Source organism: Nicotiana tomentosiformis, chromosome 12 (assembly GCF_000390325.3).
Source record: "Nicotiana tomentosiformis chromosome 12, ASM39032v3, whole genome shotgun sequence".
NCBI classification, from domain to species: domain Eukaryota; kingdom Viridiplantae; phylum Streptophyta; class Magnoliopsida; order Solanales; family Solanaceae; genus Nicotiana; species Nicotiana tomentosiformis.
The window spans coordinates 19,984,631-20,007,331 of record NC_090823.1 but is presented as its reverse complement, the minus strand read 5'-3'; the positions used below and the strand labels follow the sequence as shown (position 1 = coordinate 20,007,331).

At 35.5% G+C, this 22,701-nt stretch overlaps 2 protein-coding genes across 5 annotated transcripts; both read left to right on the top strand.

Moving 5' to 3' along the window:
- Window positions 1–999: 999 nt before the first annotated feature.
- LOC104098615 (probable protein phosphatase 2C 60) lies at window positions 1,000–16,752 on the top strand. 4 transcript variants are annotated; one of them, XR_686798.4, is made up of 13 exons: window positions 1,000–1,168; window positions 4,163–4,235; window positions 4,328–4,453; window positions 5,681–5,744; window positions 6,993–7,101; window positions 10,272–10,425; window positions 10,627–10,752; window positions 10,991–11,114; window positions 11,335–11,411; window positions 12,779–12,831; window positions 13,074–13,183; window positions 15,095–15,149; window positions 16,218–16,236. XR_686798.4 is itself a non-coding variant. In XM_009605396.4 (12 exons), the coding sequence occupies exons 3-12, from the start codon at window positions 4,337–4,339 to the stop codon at window positions 16,491–16,493; spliced, it is 1,155 nt and encodes a 384-aa protein (XP_009603691.1). In that variant the 5' UTR covers window positions 1,000–1,168; window positions 4,163–4,235; window positions 4,328–4,336; the 3' UTR covers window positions 16,494–16,752. The 4 variants fall into 4 exon arrangements, 3 of the variants coding, with proteins under 3 accessions (XP_009603691.1, XP_009603692.1, XP_009603693.1); XM_009605396.4 differs by lacking the exon at window positions 13,074–13,183 and having other exon boundaries at window positions 16,218–16,752; XM_009605397.4 differs by lacking the exon at window positions 13,074–13,183 and having other exon boundaries at window positions 4,158–4,235; window positions 16,218–16,752.
- A 1,229-nt stretch (window positions 16,753–17,981) lies between these two features.
- Window positions 17,982–20,306, top strand: LOC104098614 (small ribosomal subunit protein eS6-like). The gene is made up of 6 exons (XM_009605395.4): window positions 17,982–18,116; window positions 18,196–18,260; window positions 19,050–19,107; window positions 19,200–19,308; window positions 19,429–19,701; window positions 19,832–20,306. Exons 1-6 carry the CDS (start codon window positions 18,111–18,113, stop codon window positions 20,068–20,070), a joined length of 750 nt encoding a protein of 249 aa, XP_009603690.1. The 5' UTR covers window positions 17,982–18,110; the 3' UTR covers window positions 20,071–20,306.
- The last annotated feature ends 2,395 nt before the right edge of the window (window positions 20,307–22,701 follow it).

The following is a 22,701-nucleotide window of genomic DNA, read 5'->3' as shown; positions in this document are numbered from 1 at the left end:
GGTCCCACATATAATTTTGATATTTAGATGCTAGCGAGTTACGTCAATCAATAATCAATAATAATAATAATAATAATAATAATAATAATAATAATAATAATAATAGTAGTCACGAGTTATATAGCATGATTTAACAAAGTTGGGTAGTGTGATTTTGGCATAGCCTATAAAAAATTGATAGAGCATTTTATTTCACTTAGGACCTAAGTCTAAGTTTGGTTGTTTCTTGGTCAATGTTGGGAGTCTTATTCTTTATGGTCTACAAGTCAAACATAACTAAAAAAAATAACAATAATCATGTTTCAATTCCAAATAAATTATTGCCGGCAATATAAATTCTCATTGATACGTTACCTCATTTTAATTAAACATAAATCAAAACTTAATGATAAATAAACATAAAACTTTATTGAACCAATACACTTATATGGATTTAGTAACCATTATTAGGCTAAAATTTCATTACATAGTATTAAAAAGAACGTATTTGAACTCAAAGATCGAGATCATATTTTATTTGAAGTTAAAATTTATATATATAAGTGTGAGGTATCCAAGAGATACCTTAGGTACAGCCATCTCCAATTTTATTTGAAGTTAAAATGTATGTATATAAGTCCCTTAGGCACGTACTCGCTCCCTTAGGCATGATGTTCTTTTGTGGAAGACTTGTGTGATAATTATTATTTACTTACTAAACCCCTACAAGATTAGTATATAAAGTGAGTTATTTATTTGTAATTTATAAGTAAAGCAATCAAGTTTTCTATAATAAAAAGTTTACTTGCCAAATTTATTCCGTATATAACCCACAAGTTGTACAGTAAAAATGCATTTAAGAACATCTGAAGAAAAACTAAATTACAAAGCAAAAAAGATTATTTAAATATTCAAAATAATAACTGTGAAACAAAAATATAATAGAGAAAATACTAGTAGGACTATAGGAGTAAAGTATTTTATAAGAAAAATATTAGGTTGATTATACTTTAATCTATCTTATTCTTGTTCCTGAATATTCAGAAAGACCAGTCATTGTAAAAAGTAGTCATCAGAATTTCCTTCCTATTGTTTTTCCGCCGGAGTTTCTTCGCCGGCGAAGTTGACCACTAGTTCCCGTCGGCCTCTTACCTCCTCCTCCGATCTCCTTCTCCGGCGAAATCCACTTGTAAGTTCCGCCGCTCTCTCTCTCTCTCTCTCTCTCTCTCTCTCTCTCTCTTGATTTATACATAACAGCTAACTATTATGGTAAAATACGAATTGAAAATTCAGTTGAGCATTCCATTGTATAAAGAAAAACATTGAACTCCGATTTATGTAGTTTCTTTGTGATTTTTACTAGTTATTTTGCTGGCTTACTTACTTCACCTGTGAATAGTGGCTATTAAATTCCGATAATGTTCCATAGGAAATGGAATACTTGTCCTTCCAATCTGCCTAAACCTTGGTGGGTAGTGTTACTTGTACCTGTGCTGGTGGGAGTTAGCACATACCCGGTGGAATAATCGAGGTGTGCAAAAGATGGCTCAGACCCTACCATTATAAAATGAAAAACAAAAAACAAAAGGAAAATAGAAATGTAGTAGTAGATTCTTTCGATCTGCGTAAGCCTTGGTGGGAAGAAGTAGCTAGTACTTGTATTGATAGGAGTAGCAGGTACTTGGTGGAGTAGTCTTCATCAAAAAAAAAAAAAAAGTACTTGGTGGAATAGTCGAGACACCCTCCATTCCTACCATAATCAAAAGGAAATAAATGAAGCTTCTAGTGTTTGCTTCAGCAGATATTTCACAGCAAAGCAGTGTTTGCTTCAGCAGATATTTCACAGCAAAGCAGTTGCAGATAAATTATTTGAGTATAGATCTTTGTATCTAGTTAGCCTTTTTGACAAAAATGAAAGATGTATACAATATAAATGGCCCTTTGGAGTTCCTTCACACTCTACAGGATCTGTAGGATACTCTGTTATTTTTAATAACCGCACTTTATATGTATCAGCACTCTCTATCGCTGTATCAATAAAATCTTGATATTTATCTTAGAAAAAGAAGAAAAAATTGTTCACGGGCCATATTTAAATTCAAAATTCGTGAGCCAACAGAACAATGATACAGGTAATGTAAAAGCCCCTGACGTATGGTGGATGATGAAGATAAAAAATTAGGCATAGATTCAAAATCAGAATCTGAAAACAATATTTTTTGAGATTCTGATAGAAGCTACCATGCACAGGACTAATATTTTTTGAGAGCCTTATTTAACTTCAGTACATAATAATAGGAGGGAAATGCAACCTAGCCACCAGAGCAAGTAAAGCAACATTATAAAATATTTTTTTTTTTTAAAAAGAAGGAAAAATAAATGGTTGTCCTTCCGATCTGCCTAAGCCTTGGTGGGTAGAGTTATCTTGTACTGTGCTGGTGGGAGTTAGTACCAATCTGGTGGAATATCGAGGTGTGCAAAAGCTGGCTTAGACACCCACCATTATTTTTGAAAAAAAAATCAAAAGGAAAAGAAATGGAATAGTTGTCATTGTATGTTGATTTATCTACAATTGCGATAAATTCATTACTTTCAAGTTGTTTAGCAGATCCTCCTAATTTCAGTTTAGAGCCATTGGAAAACTAAGCATTTTATATCAATAATTTGAAATACCCCTTAAACCCAAATTCCTTCTATTAGACCCTTGACATAATTCTAGTGTGCTGGAAAACTTGATGATTGATACATCGTAAGTACTTTTCTTTTTTCTACCAAGATTATGATTATTAGAGATTGTTTGCATGGACTGTAGCGTCTTTTGATATAATGGGATGCAGGGTAAATAGAATTCTTGGTTCTATTATGAGTTTTAGCGTGGTCAAGTCTCAAAGAGATTTAAATTTGGTATTTCATCGAAAAGAAATGTAAAACTTGTAATCAGTTTCTTTCCCTTGTTCTTGAATTCACACTCTATGAACAAATGACCCGCGTGGCGCCCCATTGCTAAATTACATGCTGTTTTTTGGTGTAGAAGTGCGAATTTTGGCCATTCCATTTAGAAATTAAAAAATTACTCATTGTTATAGCTAGATATGAAAGACATCGATTGTTCAAGACATTCGTACTATTATTTTCTAGCTATACACTGGACTTCTCTTCATGCTCAGTCGAGATGGTAAACCTGTCAAGTCCATACCCTTCTCCAGGTCAAATTGCCTCTACTAAGAGGAGGATGCATCAATTTCCAATCCGAGTCGAAATAGAGAAATGTTTCGTTGTTGCATTAATCTCCTTCTTCCCATGCATTAAAAAAACCTAGCTATGTTGAAATTCTCACCGATGCACCAAGCTTTAGTCTTTAGACCACAAACCTTGTGAATCAGAAAGCTCTTCCCATAAAGCAGTAACAGAGTGATCTATAGGCCTGTAGGCTCCACTCTCCAGTAAGAATCCATGTATAATCATCCACAAGATTTATGATTAAACTTGATACAGAATACGAAAGAATCAAATAATCAATAAAGTGAACAATTCTGCAACTGACTTTGAGCTTCAAAATGCCCTAGAGTTCCTGAGATACATTTGAGGTATGCTAGAGTTGGATATCTGGAGACAAGTACCCAAATAGTTTGAGTTTTCTTTCTTTTGGTTGCTGCTTTGACCTTTTATGTTGAACTATCAAGTATTGACTCCTCAAACAGTGTGAGAGAGAATGTAAACCCATAAGATAAGGCTAGAAGAAGATTGTCTAACAGATGCAATGCATTATAAGACCACATAATCAGTCAATCATCTCTTGCTCCATCTTGACGTTCCTCAAGATATTTGGAGTGTGTTAAGTTCAGTGGTGGGTATTCATTGGGTAGTGGCATTTAAAACGAATTAATTGCTGCCTGCATTGGTTCTAGGATCCGAAGGGCACAACAAAAGTGGTGGAAGTTAGCATTAAATTTTTATGGACTATCTAGAAAGAAGGAATACCAGGCGTTTCAAAGATGACAAGGCAGGAGTGCAGTTTGTGAGTCTTAGAAGTTTGCTTCTGTTGCAATCATGCTTTAAAGAAATCACATAATCAGTCAATCATCTCTGACATATCGTTAACACATTTTTGTCTGCAGAATGAGTTCCTCTTCTTTTTCCCCCCTCCTTTTTAACCGTTTTTAATTCTTTTGCACTAGTGCAGCTTTTATGTTATCATTATAATCGAAGATTTGCACTAAGAGCTTCTGATAACCACTCTGAATCAGTGGTTTCCGGTAAATTTCGTCGCTATCCACTTGGCTATAGAGTTTTATTCATGAACCTTTGGGTCTTATATTATGTCATTGCTTCTCTTTTCTCATTTCAGCTAAAGGAGATGGGTATATACCTGAGTACTCCGAAAACAGAGAAATTTTCAGAAGATGGTGAGAATGTTAAGGTTAGATATGGTTTATCATCAATGCAAGGATGGCGAGCAACTATGGAAGATGCTGTGAGTAATCAGTAATGATCCCATCTACTTTAGCAAATATATTGTAGTATGTAAGTTTGTCAAATAAAAGAAATCATATTTTCTCATTCAGTGATTTGTTAGTGTATTTATGCCATAAGGAAAAATGATTTTAGTGCACCCAAGGGTGTGGCCTAGTGGTTAATAAATTGGATGGAGAACCATGAGGGCTCAGGTTCAAATCTAGCAGCGACAAAAAAACTATGTGATCTCTTCGCATTTGCTAAAGCCTAGGTGGGAAGAGATACCCGATATCTGTGTTGGTAGGAGGTAGCAGGTATGCGGTGGAATGGATGAGGTGCGCGCAAGCTGGCCCTGACACCACCGTCGTAAAAAAGAAAAAGTAAAAAAAGTAAAATGATTGTAATACTAAAAGAGGAAACACACACTCTAATAGTCTTGTAGCCTGTGTTATTACGGATCCTAAGCATGAGACCATGAGTTAAGGGTATAATCATCTCCATAATTCATGAATAAAGGACTCCTTTAAGCTCTGTTTGATTCTCGTATCTCTATCCATTCTTTTTCTCTGGAGTTATGTAATTCGGCACAATCAGTACTAGCAGAGTTTTCTATCTATATAGGAGTATTTACAAACTTCCTTTTTCTTTGCGTACTTCCTCTATGAGAACTAATCAACTCGTTATAAGCTGGAAATTTGTGACTGTCTGACTACTTTGTAATGTGCTAGTTCTCAATCGCGTTTTCCTGATTCTTAACCATTTCTAGCAACCCAAACTACTTGTTTAAGGCCTTCCACGAAAGGAGATAAAGAACCAAATAAGTGATAGTTGGAAGAATCTCTCTGTGGAAAGATTAGATTATTTAGGACGTTCTATTATGTGATAGTTGTTCGCTTCTCTTGAGTCGAGGGTCTTCCGGAAACAACTTCTCTACCGTCATAAGGTAGGGGTAAGGTCTGCGTACACTTTACCCTCCCCAGACCCCACTTGTTGTTGTATTATGTGATAGTTGGGAAGGGGAGTTCACATCCGCTTAAACTATGATTTTATTGTGCTTTATATTTGTTTGGTACACGGTACATGTATTGTAGCTACCTTGGGAGTACCTTTCATATGTAATGTATGCTTCTGTTTTGCAATACATGCTCAGCGTCTGTGTTATCATAGTATATAAGCTATGGAAAGATTCAGCTTGATGTGTGATGTGAACTTTATTTTGATCTAACTATTGCCCTCATTTATTTAGCATGCAGCAATTACTGACTTGGATGCTTCCACTTCCTTTTTTGGTGTCTATGATGGTCATGGAGGTAGGCAGTGACTATATATGCATCATTAAATGGGAAAACTTTATTTTCAGATATCTGACAAATTTAATAATTAAAGCATGTGTGGTTGAGTTAAGGTAATATTAGCTTACGAGGTTATCCGCTCTAAATGAATTATTCATGATATGACATCTATCCTATTCATGTCTTCAGTAAATAGATGATATTGTCCATTTAAAAGTATATCCTAGAGATATATCTGGTCTTGCTAGCATATGATTATCTTATACTCTTTTGATGAATTATGTTTTTAATGGTGTTGAAGATATCCTGCATATTTGGATATACTATGAGATAAATCTGCTGATGGATGATGTTTCTATTGAGTCCCACATCGACAATGAAAGGGATGGGTGGTCTCCTTATATGGACTTGGGCAATCCTCACCTCTTGAGCTAGCTTTTGGGTCCGAGTTAGGCCCAAGGTCCATTTATCATGGTATCAGAGCAGGACCCATCCTGATTTTCCAATGTTGGGCCCCCATAATTGTCCACGCTCCAGATGTCCAGTCACGCCAGAGAGGGTGTTGAGTCCCACATAGACAATGAAGGGGATGGGTGGTCTCCTTATATGGACTTGGGCAATCCTCACCTCTTGAGCTAGCTTTTGAGGTTGAGTTAGGCCCAAGGTCCATTTATCAGTTTCATGTTGTGACGTTCCTTTGGTGAGAATGGCATTTGTACATTGGGTGGTGTTTAGCTTGTTATACATGCTCAGTGGAATGTTTTGTATATTTCCCATCTAAATTTGCTGTCTTCTGCTTTTTATTTGTTCAACTTATGGTCTAGGAGTTTTTTTTGGTTTTTATGTAATTGAAGTATATCTGTTTTGGAAAACTGGAGGTTAATTTGTTGGCTAGAGTTCAGGGGAGAAGCTCTTATTTCACTTGACAGTTCCTTTTAAACCATGGTCACTTTAATCCCTGTAAATTTGCTGTCTTCTGCTTTTTATTTGTTCGACTTATGGTTTAGGAGTTTTTTTTGGGTTTTTATGTAATTTTAGTATATCTGTTTTGGAAAACTGGAGGTTAATTTGTTGGCTAGAGTTCAGGGAAGAAGCTCTTATTTCACTTGACAGTTCCTTTTAAACCATGGTCACTTTAATCCCTGTAACTTTTGGTGCACTAGAAAGATAAATTAGGCTAGTAATGTGCATTGTTAAAGATGTCTTGCATAACCAATATGCTACCTTTGTTATATATGAAATAACTGAACCATTTATACATTTCAGGTAAAGTTGTTGCTAAATTTTGTGCCAAGTATCTACATCAGCAAGTGCTGAAGCATGAAGCATATCTGCATGGAGATATTGGAACTTCAGTCCAGAAAGCCTTTTTCAGGTGATTTTCTTGTAGTTTTGGTTCTATAACTGGCTAATTAATAAACTGTACTCTGCTGCATCTTTTAGCATCGATTACTGAGTTTCCATATATGTGAAAAGATTCATGTCAACCTTATTCCAGACTTTCAGTTTGCCTTTTGTCTTTATATATTAACATGATGTATGCTTTTTGGATGGATGAATTGAATTATTTCTACCTGTCTGCTTAAACTAATATCTTCTGAAACTAATAGATGACACCTAGTTGACTGCATCTGCATTTTAGTCCTTATATTCTTTTTAGGCCAAATACGTAGACGGCCCCTTAAACTTGGCTCCAGTTTCCATTTTGACACCTCAACTCATGTTAGTACCTATTGAACACTGCAAAACCAGTGTTCTTCACCGCGCATGAATGGGTCTCAAATTAGATTTTTCCTTTTTCTTTTCCAAAAAATCACATCTTTTCTTTCTCTTTCTCTTTCCTCATCTCTCGCGCGACCAACTCAGCGTTCTCCTTCTCCCCCCTCTCTCCCTACAATCACTACTACCACTGCTACTCCTTAAATAATCCACTAATCAATTATAATGATAGCAAAAAATTTCTGTTCTAACAAAAAGAACAACAAATAAAATAGAAAAATAAATTGCCCATGGCATTACATGAACAGAATAACACTGGCAGCCAAACTAGTGTTCACCGGCATGTGCGAATCTAGTAAGGCCCAAGGGAGTGGTATGCCACCCGCAAGCTTCGGTCGAAACTCTGTATATATAATGTATATATATATGTAAGAAATCACATATATATTTAAAGCGCCACTCGTAGTAACAGATGATACAAAGGTGCTAGTGGCAAAGGGTAGGAGATTCCACCTTGGTTGTGAAGGATCTAAACCCACTGGCAATAGTTTTTTAACCTTTTGGCTTGCTACATCACGTTAAGCTTTCTATCATTCTATATATTCCGTTCTTTTATTTTTTCTTCTATAATTATTGTTAACTATCTTACTTTGTTTGTTAACTTTTGACATTCTTTTTGTGTCTCTTATTAGTTAAGGTATTTGTTTTTTCACACAAAGTCAAAATAGCATTTTCTTTTGCAGATCTTCGCTTTATCATAACTATAGTACTATATTTTTCCGTTCAATCGATTTATATTATATACCAAAAAAATAAGTAACCCGAACCGAAGTCCAAAGTTGCTCAAACCGACAAAATATACTCTATCTCAATGTATAAACAGCGACACATGGACGTTCAAAGCTACAAGGCACCCGGAAGCTCCAAATCCTGGATCCTCCACTGTTCGCCGGTAATGAAAATTCCGGCGAATTCTAAAATTTAACTATCATGGCCAAGCTCATCCTCCTTTCTCTTTGTATTTCACAACGGCCATCTTTTCTTTTTCGAAATCCTTATAGCCTTCTCCTTAAGATTTGGGATCAGAGCTTCTTTACTGCAGAAAATAGCTTTTTGTTTTACCAATTTTCAATTCATTCCTCATTTCTCTATTTATTCTTTTTGGTTAGATTAAAAAAAAAAGGTTATTAATTGTATTGGTAGAAGGATCTAACAATCGTGTCTGAGGGATGAAGGTGGGTCTGGCAAGAGGAAGATGTGGTGGGGGGAGGGATGGGATTGCAGCGAGGGACGGCAGAAAAAAGTTTGAAAATCGTGGGGGAAGGGGGAGGGGGGGGGGGGCATGGAAGCAAACGGGGTCTGGGATGGGGATGTCTAGGGAAACCTTAAAATTGTGAGTGGTGGTAGATATTAAAAGGCTGGAGACATGATGGCGGCTGCAATGGGGGTTATGGAAGAAGTCTTGTTTCTTCTTTTGTTTTCTTTCCTTTTTTTTTTCCTTCCTCAAAGGTCTTTTTTTAAATTCAAAAGCCATGTGGCATTTTCTGATTCGTCCATTTTGCCACGTCACTGCACGTGTAGTTCACGCGGCTGGACTTACTTGGGTATTTTTCGTGAGGTGTTCAATAGTTACACTTTTATTGGAGTTGGAGTGTTCAATAGGTACTAGCTTGAGTTGAGGTGTCAAAATGAAAACTGGAGCCAAGTTTAAGGGTTTGTCTCGGTATTTGGCCTTCTTTTTATTACTCCTGAAACCTAAGTTCTTTTGTTGGTTCTCCAATGGTGATTATCAGCTGTCACGTCGCATCCTTGACATTCAGATAGAAAACCTAAGTTGCATTGGTAGTCATTACTTCGATAGAAGGAACAAAAATGAAAGCTTTAAAAGTAATAAGCTGTAATCTAAGCTGTTAGACCTGGCTTCATTTATCTCCTCACTTAAAACCATGGATCGTATGATTTTCACTGCATGACTGTCCCAATCTCCGTCACCCCGTGAAATTCTGCCTCAACATTAAGTATTAAGCATGAAAAACTTCAATATATTTAGGGCTGACTAGGTTATTTGTCAGATATATAACGCTTATTTTGGATTAACACCATTTGATTAGATTAGCAGAACAACAATCTCTAACTAGTTTATCTCTGCCCCTCCTTTCTTTTTGCTGTTGCTTTTTCGTGTCTCTCCCCCTCGATATTTGATCTATTCTACCTGTTCTAGATTGCTATGGTCAAGATATAGACAGAGAAAACTCTCCTCCTCTCTATGAATATTGAAATTGAATAGTAAATACCAGGCTAGATAGGTCGGACGAAGCAGCAAAGACTCAACTTTACTAAGGATAACCTAGTATATGGGGAAGTCATCGTTCCCATATCGATTTGGAAGTCAATACCTTCGTATCCCTCTGTTCCCTGCCCCGTAACCCGTGCAAAAAAGACCTAAGAAAGAAATTCTATTTCGTTAATGCTAGTGTATATAAGCTTTATTGTTGTTTGTGCACATGTTTGACACAGAGAATAGAGAGGGTACTTACAAGAAAATAGAATTGTGAAGTGCCAAGAAACTGAGGAACGTTAAGAAGAAGTGCGTTGCTTAAGATGATATCAACTCCTCAGGCCGTTGTTAACCATTTTATAGCTAATAATCCTATGAATTCAGCTTGCCTAACCTTCCAGCAGAGATCTTTTGGTATGAAACGGTCTTAAAGTTGTAACTAAATGAAGATCTAAGTCATGCTTGCATTTTTTGCATTATGAGATCACTAATTGCCTTTTATGTTGCTAAGCTGTGTGTTGAAAGATTTTGTTCTGTTCTTGGTGCAGAATGGATGAGATGATGCGTGGTCAGAGAGGATGGAGGGAGCTGGCTGCGTTAGGGGATAGATTAAACAAGTTTACGGGTATGATAGAGGGTCTTATATGGTCTCCAAGAAACGGTGATGGAAACGGCAATACTGATGATTGGGCCTTTGAGGAGGTACGTGCAGAAATTGGGATATAGTGTGATTTATTGCTTTCCTTTTGTTTTATAGTTGACATATCAATTTTTAATTAAGGACACGTAATTTCAATTCCCTGTCATTTCTCGTGGCACATTGGGAGGCGGGAGCTACCTGCATATTTCCATTGTTGTGCTCATTGATTGATTGTTTTATGGCTATGTGTTTGCTGTTATCAGGGGCCTCACTCTGATTTTCCTGGACCAACTTCTGGAAGTACGGCTTGTGTTGCAATCATTAGAGAGAACCAAGTCATTGTTGCGAATGCTGGTGATTCGCGCTGTGTGATTTCACGGAAGGGCCAGGTGGGATGCTATCTTCGAGTTAATTACTGTCTTTCCTGCCTTCTTATACTTTTCTCCTTGGGTAGATATTTTGTATCTGAAGTCGTGTTCCGACAGGACAGCTCAGCATGCCATGGCACTGAACTTGCTAGAGCTGGGTCGTACTTTGTCATGCGCAGTCATGGATGCATTTGTTCTCACAATGATGCATTGATTAACTTTTATGGTTTAATACCAAGCATCATGTGTCTTTGTGCAGGCGTATAATCTATCAAGGGATCACAAACCTGATCTTGAGATTGAAAGAGAGAGGATCCTGAAAGCAGGTGGTTTCATCCATGCAGGACGTGTTAATGGTAGCTTAAATCTTGCAAGAGCTATAGGTATTATGCTATTGTGTTTGTGAAACTATATTAATCTGCTTAAACACTAGCCAATTGAGATGCAGTTCGCAATGTCAGTAATGGAGCAAGATAGAAGCTGTAATTAGGATCTATTTTCTAAGTGGCAAATTCACAATTTAAACTTTTGGTTATTTAGGAATAGATGGGAAGAAAAGTATCTATTGGATGAGGTAGCTAGCATATTTTAACTTCTTTGCAGGTGACATGGAATTCAAGCAGAATAAGTTTTTGCCAGCTGAGAAGCAAGTTGTTACAGCCGATCCAGACATAAATATTGTATGTTCCTTAAATTCTTCATAAATCGTGCAATGTCTTCGATCATAATGTTAAGACATCTATTCTCTGAGAAGTTCTAATGCTATTGGATAGTGCATAATATTCTTTGTTCCATGTGTAAAACTGTCTCTATTTCAGCGTGTTGTCCATTTAGAGAGTTTTTTTCCTTTCTTAAAAAAAGGGAAGAGAACAGTCTCTAAATGACCAACACTCAGAAATAGCAATCTGTGGTAAATCATGCCGAATTTTGTAAATTGAAAGTGACCAAATGCCAATCCAACAATCATTGGATGCTCCGACTTATCATAAAGTTTATCTATGGAACTCCAACTGTTGATCAAATTTCATTATCCTGCTATTGCAGTAATTATTTTCAGCTCAGTTGTTAATAACCATGTGATGAGAAAAGATGGAATAGTTCATAAGGATCAAACAAGAATCAAATGCAAAGAGTGTCCAGGAAGATTGTTTGATCTGAGATGCTGCCTACTATGATCCTCCAGAACTGAGTTCCTTTAACTTTTGAAGCCGCTTTATATTTTCATCAGTTTGTGGAAGTAATACTCTAGTAGTTTAGGGGTTAAAAAATGCTGGTACAAGCCAGGTGTATATGTAATACTCGTAATATCTATTGAGTCTCCAGAGATCTCTATTGGGGCCTTATTTTATTGGAGTTGTGTGTTTATAGTAACTCTTTTGGACAAAGAACTCCAGAAGAACAAGCCATAGAACTGCTTCTTACAATTTATGGAAACGGAAATGTTAGATTTAGTCCGCTTTATCACGAGGAAAACCCCTCACTTGCCCAATGTCAATAAATGGGACAAGTACCTAAGTAGAGGCAGAAACGGTGAGGTTCCTACTTATGCCTCCATGAGAATCAAACTAATCTTCGATTTGGAATGTGCTCGTGAAAACTGAAGTCCGAACTATAGCTCATAAGCTAAGATTACCAGATCATTGATATTGCTTCTTTTTGAAATAATCTTCCCTGTTGTATATTATGCAGTTGAACTATTTCTTATCAATATCACAGTCTATAGTTCAATGTATATTACTATTGGTGCTCTGTTCAAGGTATTTATAAAGCATATCCATTTTGTCAATCAAAGATAAAATCCCACAATGTAAATCTGTTGCATTGAAGATCCAACAGAAGAACAGCTTTGTTTGGAATCGGTCTTCTTTCTTGGTGATACATTTAACTTTATGATTTGGATGGAAGGGACAATATTGGTACGAACTGCTGAGAAATCACAAGTTCTGATCAACTCTGAATTGTGAAATAGTATTAATGCTGCATTGCTGTTCCTCTTCTCCTATATTTCTAAAGAACAGATTCTAACATTTTTTTGTTCTCTAATTAGGTTGAACTATGTGATGATGATGATTTTATTGTGCTCGCCTGTGATGGTGTGTGGTATGCTTTCTAGACTCTTTTTTTTTTCAATTTGAAAAGTCTGCTAGAATTTAAGACTACAACAAAGAAGAATAGATAGGCAGGAAATTTAAGATCATATCAAATTGAAAGAATATCATGCATGTTAACCTTTCCGATTCTAATAACAATGACCATCTTGTTGAGTTTCATAGTGTACCCTTTTGCTCCTTACATCTATCATTAGTGACTGACACCACGACAAGCTATTGTACTGGTAATAGATAGTTTGTTCCAAAGAGCCACTGCAAGTAGGACCGACACTACACCAGCAATTGTTGTGATGTAACTGAGCTGATTCTCAAGAATCGTACCCAGGGGTCATTTGGTTCAGGTATAAGATGAAAGTGAATTGTCATTATGCCATTGAATTATAATGAAGGGATAGTGTATGAGTTAAGAATTAGAATATAGGGTCGTACTGATAAGTGAGAAAATGACTTATTTGCCCCGTGTATGTGAAAGATGAAGGGAAAGGCTATTCCATTTTCCTCTGTCCTCCTTCCCCTTCTCTTTGATCTGGCTCTACTCCATTCCTGTGCAGCCTCTCTTCCCATGAGTCATAACTATACTGGTGAAGTCACCAATTCAGGCAGAATCTTCTCCCCCTCCCTCATCTAACCAAAACCCATGTCTAACCTTGATTTGCCCTGCTCTCCCCACCTCTTTGCGGGGCAAGCGCCTCTTCAACAAGAATATGCTTTGCTTCCATCTCTTTCTCAAACTTTTATTTTCTGAATTTTTTTTGCATTAGGGTAGGCTGCCTACATCACACCCCCTTGGGGTGCGGCCCTTTCCCGGGCCCTGCGTGAACGCAGGATGCTTTGTGCACCGGGCTGCCCTTTCTTTTCTTTTTTTCCCTCCATTCCAATTTGCTTGGTGATACTTGACAGCACACGATTTTTTTTAAAAAAAGAAAGACTTTTTCCATGTAAGTTTAAATTACATGAAGTACCAAAAGTAACCTCAGTATCAATAGGACAACATTCAATTTTTCATTGCGAAGGATGACTGACCTGTTACTTCATCTTCTCTTCTTCTTCTTCTTTCTTATTGTCCATGTGGTGTCTTGTTCTCTGTACTTCTCTTTTAATAAAAAAGTGACAATAAGTAATTCCTAGAACGTGTTATTGAAGGTAAAATGAGATTGTAAAAATTAAACAGTTTCTAGATATAGAAAAGTACCCATTTTTTTGGGAAGTAAAAAAAGGAAAAGATTCCATACAAATTGTGACAAAGGAGTAAGTATTTTGCTTGCTAATTTCATTTTTTCTTTTTGGAAATTTCAGTTGCACATCTTTTTAGTTCTTCGGTTTTATCTTTTTGTTTGTTTACAATGTTCCATCCTTTTCTTGCTCTAACAGTTTTTTCATTTCCCCAGCCAGCATATTTGAAAAGCTTTTGCTTGCTTTTTCCTTTCCTCTTGTTGCTGTTGTTTTTGAATATATTGGTTGTATATTTTCTCTTCTTGTAATTTATTTGTCTTTTGAATATTCCCCACCATTTTCTTTCTTTTGTCAAAGTTTTCTTTCCCAAGTTTCCTTGGGATTTAGTTTTTGAACTTGAAAAACAAAATTAGACTTTTGGAGGTTGGCAGATGTACCCTTTTTGTGTAGTTGTGTAATGAAAAATGAATATCAAAATAAATAACTTAAGATTTTCTCACGTAGAACAATTTAACTCCAGTAATTTATTACTAAAATTTTATTCTGATATTAAACCAAGTGTTGCACTGGATTAGATAGAATGATTGACTAGTTATCCTATGATGCGGAATCCCGAGAACCAAACTCTGGGCGAGGATTTGAAATTTGAGCTATAATCCTCTCATTTCAATCTATTCTAGGGAGTATGCCAGCTTAATCCCTCCATACGTTTTAAGAAGGCGAAGTTTATGCATGCCTCGTGGTGAGGGAAAAGCAAAATGCCTTGGGATTCATACAGCCATATCCAAACTAGTTGGGATTGAGACATAGTAAAATGATTGATCTGAGTGTTTGCACATCTTCTCTTGGCTTGGATGAGGATCTTCATGTAAAGAATATAGGGCGGTGGCCAGTGATCTTTCACCTTTTGCGTAGATTATGTTTCCTTCTTGTCTAATGTATTCAACAATTTTACAATACTCTATCTTGGTTCTCATTTTTCATTGATCCTATGGTTTTTCGGCTCATCTACCACTCTTGCATTGCGCCATTGTCAGAAATAAATTCTACTGATTAGTAATGTGTTTCTTGTTTTTCAGGGACTGCATGTCGAGCCAGCAATTAGTGGACTTTATACATGAGCAGCTGAACTCGGTTAGTCTGATAGATGATGCTTCTGTATCATTAAGATTGGTTAATGCTCAAGTACAAAATTCAAATATGTGTGTTAGCTGTAGCATTGAGATCTTTGAGTTATGTGATATTCATCATATTCACTTTATGGAGGTGCCCAAGGCCAAAGATTATAAAGCCACTAAAAGTGAAACCTGTGGAAAACCTAGGTGAGGAAGTGCATTGTCCATAAAAAACGTTTTGCAACTCTGTTTCTTCCAAAATGACATCTTTTTGCCATGCATGCTTGCCATATTTTGGAACATGCTTATTTGCCACAAATGGAACTTCTTTGCTATTAAAAGAGTATAAGGCTGAAGTTGAACTAAGTATAAGAAGGCACATCCACTAATTTGCACCTCCGGTTTCAAAAAATATGAAAAATTAATAACACCCATTGTGCATGAGTAATTGTTTGAATAAAGATTAAAAAAAACAGTCTTGTTTTAGATCTAGAGCAGTATATGCTTGCTTTCTGACCACTCATCTTTTTATGTAAGCAATCAAAATTTTGTTTGCTTAAATATGATTATTTGTTTGGAGCACTGCACTTTCCAAGAAAAGAAAAAGAAAAAAGAAAAGTTCCTCTTTCCTAAGACGTTTTCTGTTGGAAAAATGTGAATCACTCGCTGTATTTAGATACCAATGTAGGAAATCAATCGCCCCCCCTTCCCCCGTAATATGATAGCACTTAGGAATTCAAACTCTTTGAAGTAATAGTTACCTAGGAAATAAGCAAACTCCAATTATTTTCTTGGAAATAAGGAGGCTCATCATTTTTACCTTGAGTTCCTGATTTCCATGATTGCTCTGATTCTTAGCCTTAGATTTGTGATGACTCAACTGATTCAATGGGCAAATTGATCTTCACTCCTCTCATGTCTTTACTGGATTAACAAATGCAGCCAAGGCTGAGGCCAGCTAAATAGTCCCCAGCCAATTTGCATCATGTTATCTTTGATAATTTTCTGTTCTTTCTTCATCCAATAACGCGCTGCTATCTGGTTGAGAGTCTTTAACTATAATTGACCTAGGAGGTTTAACTTGTAGGAATCCAAGCTTTCAGCGATATGTGAAAGAGTTCTTGATCGGTGTTTGGCACCTACTGCTGGAGGTGAAGGATGCGATAATATGACCATGATTTTAGTACAACTCAAAAAACCTATTCTCTCGGGGGCTTCTCCACGCGATGAACCATCGGCTTCTCCAGGCGATGAACCATCGGCTTCTCCAGGTGATGAGCTGTCAGCTTTGAGTGAGAAACTCCCTGCTTCAGATGAAGTAAATGCTGAATCAAAACCAGCAGAATGTGGATCAAGTTCATAATCACAGATATCCTTTGTTGAGTCTGAAACTTCCTTCTCAAAGTATAATCTGCAGTTGTAAATGATTGTTTCTTTTGGGCTATGTGGATCAACTACTGAAAATTTTACTTTTATTGCTGCTGGTTGTATATGTTTTTTGTATTGTACTATAACTCTTTGGATGACATGTATAGATGCTAGACCAGATGTCTGACATGAAAACTAAAAACCGAACAATTTGTTATCCAAATTGATTACATCCTTTTTTTTCTTTTCACAAACTACACTCTCCCTTATCCCTTGGTTTTTGAAGTTGTTGACCTGTTGGATTGAAATGATAACTCCTTTCTATGTGTAATTTCAATACTTTATAAGGGCTGTCAAAGGCATTTTCATCCTTTTTAATAAAAAAATTATGTTCAGAAAAGTTGATAATAAGAATAAAAAATCATGATAGTATAATTTGCTATTTACTTTTTTGAGATGCTACGTCAATTCAATTAGATTACATCACACTTAAACTTAAATTTTTTCTTTCGAAATATATTCCAATTGAGTCCATAAGCAGAATATTTGTGATGAATATAAGAAAACAAGAAAAGTTTAAGCATAACAAAAATATATGACGGCAAGTAAAATCCTGGATTAAATTAGCTATTGGTCTGGATGTAAAGTGTAGCAAATTTAATATATTCATTAGAACTAGACAAGGTATAAAATACTTCGAGATAAAGGTATAAAATGCTTCAATTTTTATAGCTCTAATTATTATTGAAAGAATCTTCACTAATTCTAAAACTAAGTTTAGATTGTACTTAGATTAAAACTTTGATTTAATCTAGAATTTTACTTGCTGTCATAATTTAATCAGATTACATCACGCTTAAACTTAGTTTTTCTTTTAAAAAACTATTCCAATTGAGTACATATATAATATATATTTGTGATGAATATAAGAAAAGAAGAAAAATTTAAGCATAACAAAAATATATGACGGCAAGTAAAACTCTAGATTAAATCAGCTATTGGTCTGGATGTAAGATATAGAGTTAGTAAAATGTAGCAAATTTAATATATTCATTAAAACTAGACATGCATAAAATGCTTTGGGAAAAAGAGAGGTTTAAATGCTTTAATTTTCGTAACTCTAATTATTATTGAAAGAATCTTCACTAAATCATTTCTCTAGAGTTAATTGAAAAAATATTAGGAGGTCGTTAAATTCAAACTCGTGATACTTTAGTTTGGATTACAATATAGTAACGAAGCTCTCCTACGATGAATAGTTTATTAATTCACTAACATTTAGTAAATCTCTAGCATAAAATTTCAGTATTTTCTTTAGAAGGCACAAATAAGATGCAGTCGAGGCACAATTAGAAACTAAATTGCTTATTACCCAAAAAAAGAAAGAAACTAAATAGCCACAAATTTCTAGTGCATCCAAAAACAGTAAAAAATACACGTGGCAGAAAGGCTGATCAATAGCCCAACACTGAAGCCCATTAGTAGAGGCCCAACACTTGGTCCAAATACCTTATATAAAAACCGAAATACCCATTACTAAAAAACCCTAATAGCGAATAGAGGCTAAACAGCACTTCGTCATCTTCCCGGCCTCCTACGAGTTCAACCGAAGATGAAGGTTACTAAATAAACCCTAATTTTCTCCTTAATTCTGTTTATTAAGTATATTTAGCTGATTTTTTTTATTTGTTTTGTAGTTCAACATCGCAAATCCCACCACTGGATGCCAGAGGAAGCTCGAAATCGACGATGACCAGAAACTGTAAGACAATAGTGTCTGTCTTTTTTTTTTTTTAATTTGTAAATCTAACTTTATGTGTTTGTGTGTGTATATAGTGTGTGTGTATCTGTTTTAATCTAGCTTAATTTATTATAGACATAATCAATCGGAAGTCATTCTCATTTTATGATACGTGTAAGTGCACGTGTGGGATTGAGAGAAAATTTTGTTTTAGAGAGCTGTTAGTTGTTGCAATGATAAACTGTTTATTATTGGAATAAAATGGACATAAATAGAGCTGAATGTTTATGATGTGTTAATATGGTCACAATGTTTATAGAGTATTAATATATGATCGAGCCCAGCTAGTTTGGAATTGAGGGCAGTCTCGTTGATTGATTCGTATTATTGCCAAATAAAAAGGATATTGTAAAACCTTTATTCCTATTTACTGTGATTAGTGAACCTCTGTTTACTTCTTTTAGTACTTTTGGTGGAGCTTATAATACTGTAAGATTTGTGTGAATTTATCTTTCTGTCTTTAAGACAAATTATTGAACATTGGAATGAATGAGCCTAGATGGAGCGGAATGAACGTTGTAGTGGATTGATATAGCTGACCTTAACTAATTTCTATACGAGCCATAGAGTAATCTCTGTGTTGTTATAATTATAATTTTTTACTTAGCATGTTAACTGTCAATTGATGGATTTATGTTGCAAACCTCTGTATTTTCTTGGAACATGTATGTCCAATCTTGTTTTATGACATTGACGCATTCATAATGTATTTTGAAGTAGCATTATCTAAGCTAAAGTCTTGAAATGCAGCCGAGCCTTCTTTGACAAAAGGATCTCCCAGGAAGTTAGCGGAGATGCCTTGGGAGATGTAGGTTTCTGTTCCTTTTACTCCGTAATTTTTGGGTTCAAATCATTAGATTTCATCAACTCTTTTTAAAATTGTTATTTTTCAATTTGCAGGAGTTCAAGGGTTACGTTTTCAAGATTATGGGAGGATGTGACAAGCAAGGTTTTCCAATGAAGCAAGGAGTGTTAACTCCTGGCCGTGTTCGTCTTTTGCTTTACCGAGGTAGGTTTAGAATGATCTTGATGGGCACACCTAAATTGTTTTTTGCATCAAAAGCTATGATTTTAAGATTCTTTTTAAAAGCTGTTATTAGAAGTACCTAAACATTTACACACGAAACAGGTACCCCTTGCTTCCGTGGTTATGGTAGGCGAAACGGAGAGCGCAGAAGGAAGTCTGTCCGTGGATGCATTGTCAGTCCTGATCTTTCTGTTTTGAATCTGGTTATTGTTAAGAAGGGAGAGAAAGATCTGCCTGGGCTGACCGACACTGAAAAACCAAGGATGAGAGGACCCAAGAGGGCTTCTAAGATTAGAAAGCTCTTCAATCTTTCGAAGGAAGATGATGTCAGGAAGTATGTTAACACATACCGTAGAAATTTCACAACCAAAACTGGTAAGTTCTTTACTCTTATTGCTACTTGTCATTAGTTATTTATGCATTTATTTATGTTTGTGTCTGCTGCCTGATGAAGTGGAAATCTTAAACTTACCTAAAATGTTATTATTATGCTCTGTTGGGACAGGGAAAAAGGCGAGCAAAGCTCCTAAGATTCAAAGGTTAGTGACACCCTTGACTTTGCAAAGAAAGAGAGCTAGAATTGCTGACAAGAAGAAGAGAATTGCCAAGGCTAAGTCGGAAGCAGCTGAATACCAGAAGCTTCTTGCTACTAGGTTGAAGGAGCAAAGAGAAAGGCGTAGTGAGAGTTTGGCCAAGAAGAGGTCTAGACTCTCTGCAGTTTCTAAGCCATCAATTGCTGCTTAAGATCAGTGAGATCATAAGAGGGAAACAAGGATCAGTGAGATCTAATTCCTGCTATTTTTGTATCTGGCTCTTTTAGTTATTGCTTGGATGTCTTATGTGCTTTTGGTGGTTTCTAGTGTTCTGATATGATGACTTTCATCTGATAGGTTTTCACATACAATTATCTTTCAGCTTTCAGATTTTGGTTACTTTGTCTCTGATCTATCTATATACAACGATCTGCTGTTTTATGTTTTTCTCGGGATTGATCAGTTCTTTTAGGTTACTCTTCTGACGTAAATCTGCTCTCAGCAGTCTTCTACAATCTGTTGAGGTTTGATCACTTAAAAAAATTAGAATCGTAGGCATGAGATGTCTTCACCATCTGAATCTCGAGAGGTGCAATTGTCGTTCTTCTATTGAATGGCTAAATTCTTCAGACAAAGCTGTTGAGCTATCTTGAACACCATGTAATACTAAAATTAAGTATACTAAGAATGTTTGCTGTCATATATGGTTGGTAATAATCATAGCGAAAGGCAATTAGAAATGACAGATTTGAAAGTATACTAAAATGAGAATCGAGGAGATGCACAATATATTTTCACTTGAAATAAATTAAAGTTTGAACTAAATCTCGCTCGTTGTAGTTTAGTGGTTATTAACTTCCTATAGCTATCATATTTACTTCCTATAGCTAATATTTTGTTGCTACCGGACTGCATTCGTTGTTTACTTCCTATAGCTAATATTTTGTTGCTACCGGACTGTATTCGTTGTATTTGCGCTACTGTATTTATGAATACACTTACGGAAATTCGCCTAATAAGTTGGGAGCTTAATAACGGAAAGAGTATCAATTAGTGTGTAGCACTCCTAATTTAACTCAACAAAATCAAATTCTACCAAATTTCGTTGCTATCGGACTGTGTTCGTTGTATTCGCCTACTGTATTTATGAATACAGTCGTGGAATTTGCCTAATAAGTAGAGAGTCCAGCTGTTTAATAACAGAAAGAGGATCAATTAGCGTGTATCACTCCTAATTTAACTAACAAAATCAAATTCTACAAAAATTCGTTGTTACTGTACTATATTTCCTGAATTCATGCGACTGTATTTACAAATATAGTGAGGTAATCCGCCTAAAAAATCGGAATTACAGTTGTTTAATTCTGTATTCCATGTATCGTAGGAATGTATTTATAAATACAGTGAGGTAATATACCTAAAAATAGTAATTAAGGGTTTTTAATAATGGAAAGCGCAATATTGAATTGTATTCAATTTCACTATATTGAATTCAATTGTATACAAAAACAACAAAAATCAAGAAATAGGGTGTATACCGTTCTATACAATTCGACTGTATACATTGTATTCAATTTACCGATATCATTATTCACTATTTTACATTCTATTCAATTTACTGTATTCAATTCGACTGTATACAAACAACAAAAAATCACAAGAAACAGTGATATTCGTCTATATTCAAAAAATACAGACCTTCAGAATACATAAAAGACAAGCGAAAAAATAATGTATTTATACAAAAAATACTATGTATTTGAGTGGATTTGTACATAATACAACGTATTTATATCATTGTATGTGACTCAATAGCAAAGAAGAGAAGAAAGTTAATAGTGATATGCAACTGTATTAAAAAAATACAAACATTTGGAATACATAAAATACCGGCGAAAAATTAATGTATTTATTCAAACATATAATGTATTTGAGTGTATTTGTACACAATGCAATGTATTTGTATCATTGTATGTGACTCAATAACAAAGAAGAGAAGAAAGTTCGTCGAAGATGGCGTTTTTCGGTCAAGCAAAATATTATATACATTGTATTAAAACTAAAAATGGAGACGAACAAAAATTCGGTCCTCAAATCTTCTCCGGCGACCCTGCTTCAGATTTCCAATAGCTCAACCTGTAGCCATGGCCATATCTGTTCTCCTACTCCCTCTTCGCTTCAGATATTTTCTCTTCGCTTTAGAAAGTCCACCATCACCACAAAAATGGCTGCTACGACAATTGCTTTGATGGAAAAGGGGGAGAGATTTGAGGGAGAAGAGAAGGGATTGAGAAGCTTGCTGATAGAGAGAGAAGGAAGAGAGAGAAAGAGCATAACTGGCGTATTTCATGCCTCAATTGTTGGGTATAAAATAAATACCTATTTTGCTATAAAATAGAAAAGGTAGCTATAAGTAATAATAATTTAAAATTATATTAGTTTATAATAAATAGGGTGTAATAGTTTGGTACATGAGGTAATATTTTTTTAAAAATAACCTACTTATGGGGCTTTTGCATCTATACCCGATTTTGAGGGTCACAATTGAGGCTATACCTACTTTGCAAAAAAATTTATAAGTCTACCCACTTTACGATCAACTTCAGACTTATCAGGCCTGAAGTTTAAAAAAATTAGTCTGAAGTGTAATGCACTTAAGGCCAATTAAGTCTAAAGTGCAAAAATTACACTTAAGATGCACTTAATGCCAAATAGGTCTGAAGTGCAACAAATATTTTCTTGCACCTAAGGTTAGAGAGGGTTCTGAAGTGAAAAAATTACACTACAGATGCACTTAAAGGCCAAATAGGTCTAAAGTACAACCAGTGGTTTCATGCACTTA